Source organism: Hippocampus comes, unplaced genomic scaffold, assembly GCF_001891065.2.
Source record: "Hippocampus comes isolate QL1 unplaced genomic scaffold, H_comes_QL1_v1.1 scaffold7, whole genome shotgun sequence".
NCBI lineage: Eukaryota > Metazoa > Chordata > Actinopteri > Syngnathiformes > Syngnathidae > Hippocampus > Hippocampus comes.
In genome coordinates this window covers 1,901,235-1,912,343 of record NW_017842060.1, presented here as the reverse complement: position 1 = coordinate 1,912,343, position 11,109 = coordinate 1,901,235, and the positions used below count along the sequence as shown (strand labels likewise).

Here is an 11,109-nt window from a genome sequence, read left to right as displayed (position 1 = left end):
TGAGTTTGAGAGAAATGTTGCATATTTTGAAATAGTAAAAATAATTTTGTTGTGCATTGCAATGAAAAAAAATCCAATTTCGTCATAATTGTATTAGAGAAGATTGAAACGGGTGAAAAAAAAGACAGTTTTAAAACAAAAAAACATAAGAACCGTTGCAGTTTTATGATATAATTGTAATTCTAATTTCGCATAATGGGAAGTTTAGAAGCATTTACAGGATAAAAATCACTTGAATCAACTTCATGAGAATTTTTATTGTATTTGATGTGTATTCTTTACCAATTATAATGGTGACTTTTTTCAATCGTTATTTTTATCAAGTTTTCGTTTTCATTCATAACTTAAAATTTTAGATATTTTTGCAGTTGTATTTGGTAACTATTCTAAATATCATTTTGTCATGTACAGGTATTACATGTTTTTGCTTATGATTTTTTTTTCCCCACCACATAAATTTCCTGTTTCAGACACCGCCCGTACGGCAAGCTCGTGGTTTTAACTCGAACGCACCAAAACGCGTGACGTCACTAGCTTTTGTTTATTGCTAGGCGTTGCTTCCTAGTGAAGTACAGCAGCAGCTCACTAGCTCCCTCCCGGTCTACCGCTCATTACCGGGTGTGAACTTACAAATAAATAATTACGTGCGATTGTGTAATCACTAGAAGCGGAGTAGGTGTTGATATTAAACGTTTCGTAAGGATGTCGGCTAACGGGCCCGCTGGAGTTGACTGCACGGACGCGAGAAAAAAAGGCGACGGACAAGCGTGAGTTGAATTATTTTATGAGTCAGCGAGCAGCCACTCGCGGTTGCCATTGACGAAGAATCGAAACACTCTGTGCGGTAGTCGTGTAGTTTATTGTGAAAGTATTTGTATTGATATTAATTTTAAAAGTTGCGTGTGTGTGTGTGTGTGTGTGTGTGTGTGTGTGTGTGTGTGTGTGTGTACGCTCGGCGCCAGGTCCGAGAGCTCCATGGACGTGGATGCCCGCAAGGCTGCGGCACACAGTTACAGATACAGCCTGCAGTTCCCCTCCATCGGACAATGTATCATCATCAACAACAAGAATTTCGACAGGAGGACAGGTTTGAATCCATCTATATGTTCTATAATACAGCAACATCATCAACAGGAGTTCAGAACATTTCGTGAGCCTCTCCCATCCTGTTCATAATCGAGTGGCTGCGTAGGAGCATACGGATCGCTCTCTCATAATCTTTGCATCATTGGAACTGGATTTATTTTGCAAAGATGACATGTAGAAGAACAATGGATTATCAAGGCGCACTGAAATTGAAAATATTGTTCCAATGCAATGCAATACTGCAAACTCGAACTGAGTGACGTAACAGCACATGCGATCGAGAGGATAGTCTCTCAACTCAACTCAACTGTATTTCTCGAGCACTTTAAAACAGCCATCGCTGCATACAAAGTGCTGTACATGGAGCAATTTAACATATACAACAAACAGAATAGCAAATCGGTAAAAAAGACGGTAGAAAGCACCGAGCAGCAAAACCAAGAACAATCTTAAGTCATGCTGAGTCAAATGCCAAAGAATACAAGTGAGTTTTGAGGCGGGTTTTGAAGATGGGCAGCGAGGAGGCTTGCCAAGCTAGTTTCTGAACATTTTCGATAGCTCCAGCCCCGATTCTCATCCTGGCTGTATTTCGCAAAAGCATTTTCATTGTCACGCCGCTTCCCGGTCTGTTTTACGCCTCCTCCATCCCGATGAATTGGTCAATAAAAATTCTGTATGATAAAACAGTCCAATTAAAATCTTTGTCATTGTATTCATAAAGGAACGAAAAAAAAATAAGCGATGTCATTCATTTTAGATTTTTGAAATATCGGAATCGGCATCAGATGCTGAGATTCTCCTTTGGAGTGACAAGGATGGACAGGATCAGAAATGAGGTCATCAGAGGGACAACTCACACAGGAAAGTTTAGAGAAAAAGTGAGAGAGAGGCCAGACTGAGATGGTTTGGAAATGTACAGAGGAGGGACAGTGGATACATTGGTAGGAGAATGTTAGAGATGGAGCTTCCAGGTAGGAGACAGAGAGGAAGGCCAAAGAGGAGATTCATGGATGCCGTGAGGGAAGACATGCAGGTAGTTGGAGCAAGAGTAGAGGATGCAGAGAAAAGGGAAAAATGGAAATTAATGACTCGCTGTGGCAACCTCTGAAAAGGAGAAGAAGAAGATCGGAATCCGCATCAGCTGTCAAGTAATCCATATCGTTCAAACCCTAGTTAAGGGCCTGTGTGTAGTATTTCTGTGTTCACAGTGTGTTTGCTGTTCACTTTTGGAAATTATCTTGTCAGATGTCCGGCAGGAAGCGAACGTAACCACAAGTGTTAGTTTGGCGTGCGTCAGATCACAAGGAACCACGTTTCTCTTTTAGTTCCTCTTCCACTTTTGGACCTTGAATGAAATCAAAAGTGAGGATTGGGGTGTTTCGTTTCTGTTAGGTTTTTTTTCCCCCATTTAAATGTTGTTTATGTTGTCGCAGGCATGAATCCACGCAACGGAACCGACGTGGACGCGGCCAACGCCATGAAAGTGTTCGGCAAGTTGGGTTACCGGTGCAAAATTTACAATGACCAGACAGTGACGCAAATGAAACAGGTTTTAACTACAGGTGAGGGCATAAAGCCACTCCTACGCTCATAATCCTGAATTGCTACACACACACACACACACACACGCACACACACACACACACACACACACACACACACACACACAATCTTTCTCTCTCGTGTTACGCAACATTCACTATGCTTGAACAGTCAAATGAGAGCTGTCGCCTCACTTGAAATCATCTCTTTACAAGGCGGCCAAAACGTTTGAGGTGTCACCTTGTTTTACGGTCGCGATGGGGAAACAAGTTGTAATGTTGAGTGGAAAATATGTCACATTGCAAATGATAAGTGTCGTGAATTATAAATTATATTTTAGTGTCTCTTTTTTTTCATGTGCTTTTCTTCCCACATTTCTTGACAGATTATCACCATTGAAAGTGGAAAGTCACACTGTGCAAGATATTATTCTTCGCATTCCAACAATTTGGTTTTCCCACATTTGCACATTTTTTTCTCTCAAAAATTCCGAATGACATATTGAACATAACAGACGCACATCATTCACATTCAAAAGGGAAACCATTCAGCTCACTCATTCCCATTATTCCCACACACTAAAAATTCAGAGATAGTCACTGTATTGCCACCCCCTCCCACCTGATATCATTCCACATCGATCCATATCTTTCAATATCATTTTAGGTCATTGCACATTTTTTCCACCTAAATAATGCAAATTTTGCACCACTATCATTCCACGTCATGCAATACATATTGCACCACCTTCGATATCATTCCACATCATTCCGTATAATGCCACCACATTCGATATGATTCCTGATCGTTCAGTATTATGCCGCAATTCTTCACCACAATTATTCCACATCATTCAGTATTGTTCCATCATACTCAGTACCAATCTACATCGTTCAGTATCATGCTGCAATTTTTCACCACTGTCATTGCACGTCATGGCGTATCATTTCAGTTCGTTCAATTTCATTTCACATCGTTTAGTATCATTCCCACTTTTCTCCAACACACATTTCACCAATTTGGTCATTCAGTAGCATTCCATAGTTCCAGTATCATGGGATCGGCGTCAGCCTAAAAAAAAAAATCAGTGTCTTTCCTCTCTCTTTTCCCCAGTGTCCAAGGAGGATCACGGCGGCTGTGCGTCGCTGGTGTGCGTGTTGCTTAGTCACGGCGACGAAGGCGTCTTCTTCGGCACCGACGGTTCCATCGAGCTCAAACACCTCACCTCGCTTTTCCGCGGGGATCGCTGCAAGACGCTGGTGGGCAAGCCCAAACTATTCTTCATACAGGTACTGGCACTCATTTCAAAATAGTCCCCCTTTGTCGACGTCTGAGCCAAGCTAAATTGGACATGAAACAGGACGTGCGGATTTGCAGAGTGACACTGTCACCTTGTGGCGCATTTTAAGTATTGCGAGAACATTTCCTCACTTTTCCTTTAAATGTCTTTTTAATCATTTTTTTGGATTATGACAAAGAAGAAAAGTTGTGAGAACGAGTCATAATTTCCCAAGAAAACAAATTGAGAAAAATAGTTGTGATATGTTAACATCATAGGATTTTTTTTTTAATGTAACAAAACATCATTAGTTAGGAGAACATTGTTTTGTCTCTCTTTTTCCACGACGAAGGCATGCAGAGGCACCGAGCTGGATGCCGGCATCGAAACGGACAGCGCCGACGACGGCGCCGCCAGGATCCCCGTCGAGGCAGACTTCCTCTACGCCTATTCCACCGCGCCAGGTCGCTTCATCTTATACTGTATACGCTACATGACCTTTGATCTAAATCAGGATCGATTAAAAAAAAATAGATGGTTGGAAAGACATTGCCTTTTTTTTCTAGCATTCATGATGGTCATAATTTAGACAATCTTTTAATGACCCAAGGGGAAAAAATGTAAATGTTCGTTTGTTTACGTTTACGTTTGAAGTCCTTGCCTATTTTTGTACATTAATCATCCGTGCAGGCTATTACTCGTGGAGGAACACCATGACGGGCTCTTGGTTTGTCCAGTCGCTTTGCGAGATGCTGAGCGCACACGGCCACGCGCTGGAGCTGCAGCACATCCTCACCCGCGTCAACCACAAGGTGGCGCTGGAGTTTGAGTCGGTCTCCACCGCGCCGGGCTTCGACGCCAAGAAGCAGATCCCGTGCATCGTGTCCATGCTGACCAAGGAGATGTACTTTGTACCCTGACCCACACCAGCTCTTTTTCGGATCTTTTCAGTTTACGTGCATTTCGATGGAGTTTGTAGGCATTATTTAGTTGTTTTTGTGTGTGTTAAACAATTCATGATAAATGCTCACTTCATTGGGAATTTTGATGTATGTTTGCTGTTCATACAATTCAGGGAGGTATGAAGCCACTAGTGTATGCCTTGTACATGCAAGCTTGGACAAAAGTAGGAATACACACAAAAAAAAAACGTTTTTTTTTTTAAAATATACCCCTACTCCAATTACATTCCTCAATGTTTAATCTCGTCAAATTAAATTAGCGTTTCCAAATAGGAACAGAAACCCTTCGCCATCTCCCACTGCTTTCCTTTCTCCCTTCTGTAAGTTTACATTTATCGTGTCAACCTACTTTTGCCCCATTGTGTATGTGTGGCCCAGCAGAACATCTGAAAGCAAAACTTAAAAGTTCCAAATATAGTTAACACACAAAATGCTGGGAATGTCTAATTTTTTTTTTTTTAATGGTCTTTGATGGACGACCTAAAATGGTCACCGATTGGAAAAGACGGCCCACTCCTTTGCTGATGGCCACAGACTTAAATGTGAATGGACTAATAATTGGCCCCTTGCGACTGAAGCCAAACGGCAACCATCTTATGTTGCCACTGTTACTGACAAGGTGTTTTGTTTTTGGTTTGTTTTAAGTTTATATTTTGCATTGATTTGTTTATTTATTTTTCCTGCTTTGCTTTCAATTCATTTTTGATGGTTGCAACAATATGATGCAGACTAATCGAATAGCACTCAGAGATGTATCTTGTGAGAGAACATGTATCATTTCATTCTTGTTGCTAAAATGTGCACGCAGCGCTACTCTCGGATTTAGTGGTTGGTGCAACAGCGTGCCACACACTCTTGCATTTTCGCAGTAGAAAAAAAATATTTCGAAAATGCCGCAGAATTTTTTTTTTTTTTTTTTTTTTTTTTTTTATGGTGTAGGCGTCCTCTTAGCGAGTGGCAACTTAAAATGACCGCTGGTGGCTTTACTTTTTGGCGCGGCGAGTAAGTGGCAGTGTTAGTCCATTGTAAATCGGTGCTAATGGCACTGGCATTTATGTAAGGTGTCTTATAAAAGAAGAAATGACTGATGATGTGGCAATAAAATGTCATTAGTGTTGATTCTCATGCATAATCAGCTTTGTTGTGAGTTTGTCAAAGCAAATCCTAAATTCAAATATTTTCACAAAAGGTCCTTGAATCTTTCGATATAAATATTACAACTGCTTATTTTTTTCGAACGGCAAAGGTATTTCATGACATTGGACTCGATTGGCAGCCTGATACAATTCGGGATGTCTTTTTTTTTTTTTCAATCGTGACGTCACGTGACGTGTATCTTTCAAAATAAAATTGACCTCAACGAAAACTTGTTTTACCCGTCATTCTTATAGGCAAGCACTGGACAATATTGAGGCTGATTTTCTAAAATTGGCTTAAAGGTATTAATTGATAGTTTCTCTTGAAAATATTGCTTTGAGTCGCCGTCGAATTTTTACTTTAAAAGTTGAAACTCGACCAATGAGACGTTTACTGAAAGGTGAACTTAACTTATCTCTCAGTATATGCTATTAATTCAACACTGTTCTCAACCCTGTTTAGATATTTGGTGATAACCTAAAAACCGATTAATGTATATTGTTTAAACCGAAAAGATTGCGATTTTATCGATGGTTTTGACGCCTTTTCGCACTAGAGTTGACAGATTTTCGAGTATTCTTGAATGCAACACAATCACCGCACTTGCCAGCTCTAAAGTTGTCCCAGAATGAGCAAAACGACGGTATACACTTCTCCTCGGTTGGTCTTTTTTTCTTTATATTCAACCTAAATATTCTCCCCAAACACTTTGAATTCGTTTTGAAGAAACTTGCATAAAAGTTTTGACAGAATGGAGCTGTTTCGGAATCGGGATCGTGACTGTGAACTTCGCTGATGGAGGAGAAAGTGCTCGGGATCGCGCCGCACTCGCTGGCAGTGGTGCTGTCGAGGCTGAGCGGCCACCGTGAAGACGACACCTCGGTGCCAGCACCATCGGCGGTGCCGGCGGGGTACCAGGTGTTTGCGGACTTCAAGGCCACCAACATGGGGCATTTCTGGAACCAGGCGCTCACCCGAGCCCTGGCCGAGGTCTTCTTCCTGGGCTGGCTCGACGAGCATGTGCTGCTCATCCGCGGCCGTGAAGACCACCTGCAAGTGCTCAGGAACGGATGGACAAGAAGGACCCTGAAGGCACCGCCGGGCTTCCACATCACCTCCATCGGTGGGTCCAGTCCTCCATTTTGTTATTGATTAATGATTATATACATTAATACGAGTTATCAATAAACATTAATCTTACATGATTTTCATTATCCCTCACAAATCATAATCATTCCGATTTTCTGTATCATCGTCAATGTTTTTTTTTTCCCCAATGGTCATTTCAACTAATGTGTTCATGAGTTGTTTTAGTTGAATCATTTTAAGAACGTAAATGTGATAATGATTCAAAATAACAAAATGATTAAATATGTATTTATCAAAACATCATTGAATCATTGTGTTACAGGTTTTATTGTACTGTAATTAAAATTTGTTTGCACTTTATATTATTAATTTAATATTTATTTTGTATTATAAAACAATGCAGTATCAAGGAAATAATATTGGTGTTTTTATTTACAATTGTATGATACAAAATATGAATAAGACAAACATTTTAAAAGGAAAAATGTATACATAAGGGCGGCACGGTGGACTATTGATTACCATGTCGGCCTCACGGTGCAGTGGTGCAGGGTTCGAATCGGCTCCAGCCTCCCTGTGTGGAGGTTGCATGTTCTCCCATGTGCGTGGGTTTTCTCTGGGTATTCCAGTTTCCTCCAACATTCCAAAAACATGCATGGCAGGTTGATTGGGAACTCCAAATTGTTCTTAGGTGTGATTGTGAGCGGGATGGTTGATTGTTTATGCGTGCCCTCTGATTGGCTGGCGACCAGTTCAGGGTGCACCCCGTCTACTGCCCAAAGACAGCTGGGATAGGCTCCAGCACACTTGCGACCCTCGTGAGGATCAGCGGATTTGAAAATGGATGGATAGATGGATGGATGGATGGATGAATATGCACATATTTGGCTGTTATTAAAATTCTATCGAAAATAACAGCATGAATATAATTTTAACAAACATCCAATGAGATCTGTCGCCCCTCCCAAAAAATAACAAAATTATTCACTGCTATTCATAATAAAACTTAAAATGACAATTTAGCATTTTTATACCGACGTGTTCTTCATTGTAGGTTGGTTGAGTGTGCAGCATGACTACTCGAGTAGTACTTTTGTAGTAGTTGTCGTAGTCGGAGTAAATTGTGTGGTCCAAAAAGTGGGAGTCTGCGCTTGAATAGTTGTCCGTGTAGGGACAGCACACTGAAGCAAAACACTGATAAGCACAGGAATGTTTGTCTTCAAGCTAATAGCTCACTAGCCGTACAAACTACACGGCCAGTAAGCCGAAAATAAATAAATAAATCACTCTCAAAGTGCACAAAAATTGATACGACAGTATGGTATCAATTGTGCAATATGATTGAAAGTAAGTAAAGTACGGGAGATGTTCATGTTTTTCATTTGTTAAAAATGAGGGTGCTTAAATCTATTTATTTTTCAGCACCCCTTTGTTTTTTTTTTCCCTGGATTCTTAAGAAAATATCGAGACAGTTAATTATGGCGCCATTATCAGTTTCGATACGAGCGGCGTCTTTATTTTTCATCAAGTCACGATACGACACGTATCGTTTTCTGCACATAAAGAATTCCGCTTGAAAAGCTAGCCGGGTTTGTTCGAATCAATCGATGCGCCCGAAGTATGATATTATGATCAGTTGTGATATCGCATTGATACGGTCTTGGAAGATGATATCGACGTGTATCGAGGTTGCAACGCGATTCTTCTTGGGCGATCTCACAAGCAGTTTATCGTTTTTTTGGACGATGAATCCTTTTGGAAAGCTAACTGGATTTTTAGTTTGTTCCGTTTTATCAATTTTCTCACAAGTCATTTTTATGTGTCTCACTCTCGCTAATTTTGTTTTGAAAAGCGAGTCGGATTCATATAAAACAATTGGATCACTATAGTGATACAATTTGATGCGTTTCCCACCCTTTCTTTAAACCGATGGACAAAAGTTGTGTGTTTTCTGTGAAAAAGGTTTTTAGCAGTGACCGTGAAATCCTGTTAGTTGAGGGTCTTGGTTTCCGTTGGATACACAATTGGGGCAGCAGGAAGGAAAAGCATTTTTTTTTCCTGAAAAGTGCTGGTGAATTCCCAGCGTGAGCCGCCTGGAAGGAAAAGGAGCGTCTGGGGCACAGAATGACGGGAAACATTTGTCAAGCCAGGAATTTGTTTTCCACAAATGAAGTTGACATGAGGCATCGTAAAAGTTCCGCTAGAGGGCAGAAAAGCTCAAGCTGGTAAAGAAGTTGGAACGGTACATCGGTGCGTTGACATACGAGTGACCTGACTTGAGTTTTTCAAACTACGAGCTGTCATTCGACTGATTTTTTTTTTGTTTGTTTTTTGGGGTGGTGGCAGTAAACTCAACTCAATGCGCTTTGTGATAAGAGCAGATTGCCGAACAGTGAACAATGAATTCAAAACAAGGTTTCCACCTGTTTTATATCCACTTCCTATTTTAAGTTAACAGTCATAGTACAAAAGAAACCAAACGCCATCTAGTGTGCAGCCAAACAGCCAAACAAGTGCCCAAAGAAAGTCCCTGCTAGCTGAACGCTAGTGCTAAAATAGCATCCGTGTTGTGGTGCTTTCGCCCTAAACAAAGGATTGAAAACAAAAGCTTTGGTAACAACATGTAGGTAGACAATATTAACATTTTTTAATGGGCCAATTGACCTGTTTTTGTTCAATATGACACCCGATGAAAACTATTTGATAAAAACGTCAGACACTCAAGACTAAGGAACAAAACTTAAACTTGAAAAACGATTTTTGACCCATCAACAAAAACGTACCTGGCATTCTTTTTGTCTTTTTGTGTACATATTTTGGGAAAAAGCACCAAAAACTCGCCACGATGATCTCAATCCTATGAGCCCGGCATCAACATCGGCGATTTTTGACTCGTCAACAAACCAAGCATGCATGCTGATGGTAGCAATCGAGCCAAATACAGGAAACATTTGCGGGGTGGAAAAAAAAGAGGAGAATTTCCATTTCAAATAACCTAACATGCACACTTTTTTGTGCGCGTCGAGCCTAATGTCGGCTACATGTGGAAAAACATGATGGACATCAGAGTGTAAACATCAAAGACACTTGAGAGTAAGGAAGTATTTCTGTCAAGGCACTTCAACATGTTTGCATAACATTTAGGCTATCATGAGCCAGGTGTAAACATTGGTTGATTTTTGCATCTTCAACAAAGCTTATCTTTATGTTGTTGCAAACATCGAGCCAAACAACGGATTTTCTAAAAATAAAAAAAAATCACCACCAAAGACAAGTTTGACTTCAACAAACTGCAGTTACGTGCATTTTGTAACCGTTGACACTAATGTACATAAAAAAATGTAAAAAATTATACTTGAGTGGAGAGAACTAAGCGTCATCATCAAAAACACTTTTGACTCTTCAAAGGAACGTTGAGCCTATTGTACGTATTTCTGAAAAAGCATCAATGACACTCGACAGGAGCGAAATGAGCGGACTTAACCGACATGCTTTTTGGAATCAAGTTGCCTCACACAAATGTTGTTGAGTTTTTTTTTTTTTTTTTTTTTTTTTGGGAAACATCACAACACCACCACTCCCGAACCACACGGAGTTGAACCCAGAACCGCCACAGCAACACAGCCAACCACTTGGTCACTGTGCTTCATACCAATGAAGCCAAATCAATAAAAACGGTCACATGACGTATGACATCTTCCCCATCTCAGATTGTGAGCAACTGCCACTTTAAGGAGGGATGGTGTGTGTGTGTGTGTGTGTGTGTGTGTGTGTGTGTGTGTGGGTGGGTGGGTGTGGGTGTGTGTGTTTGGGGGGTTGGGGGGGCTCAGCGAGGTAACAGCAATGAGCTCATCGGCTTGCGTCGTCATGGCAACAAAGGCTGTTGCAGCACTGAGGAATAAAATGGCTGGCGTCCTAGTCCACCCCCCTTTCTCTTTTCCTCCTCATCTTTTCTCTTCTTTAGTATCACTGAACTGGAGCAGATTGGTTGTGACATCACAAGACGCCCCCCCA

The 11,109-nt window shown here is 40.9% G+C and overlaps 2 protein-coding genes across 2 annotated transcripts in view; both read left to right on the top strand.

Annotated features, from left to right (window-relative positions):
- Positions 1-523: 523 nt before the first annotated feature.
- casp3a (caspase 3, apoptosis-related cysteine peptidase a) lies at positions 524-5,063 on the top strand. Its single transcript, XM_019862503.1, has 6 exons — positions 524-767; positions 963-1,087; positions 2,520-2,648; positions 3,742-3,917; positions 4,260-4,371; positions 4,598-5,063. Exons 1-6 carry the CDS (start codon positions 703-705, stop codon positions 4,825-4,827), a joined length of 837 nt encoding a protein of 278 aa, XP_019718062.1. The 5' UTR covers positions 524-702; the 3' UTR covers positions 4,828-5,063.
- A 1,223-nt stretch (positions 5,064-6,286) lies between these two features.
- Positions 6,287-11,109, top strand: part of LOC109511416 (storkhead-box protein 2-like) — a 13,104-nt gene continuing 8,281 nt past the window's right edge. Inside the window, 2 exon segments of the mRNA XM_019862502.1 lie at positions 6,287-6,666; positions 6,748-7,129. Coding sequence (XP_019718061.1) covers positions 6,802-7,129 — 328 coding nt within the window. The 5' untranslated portion in view covers positions 6,287-6,666; positions 6,748-6,801.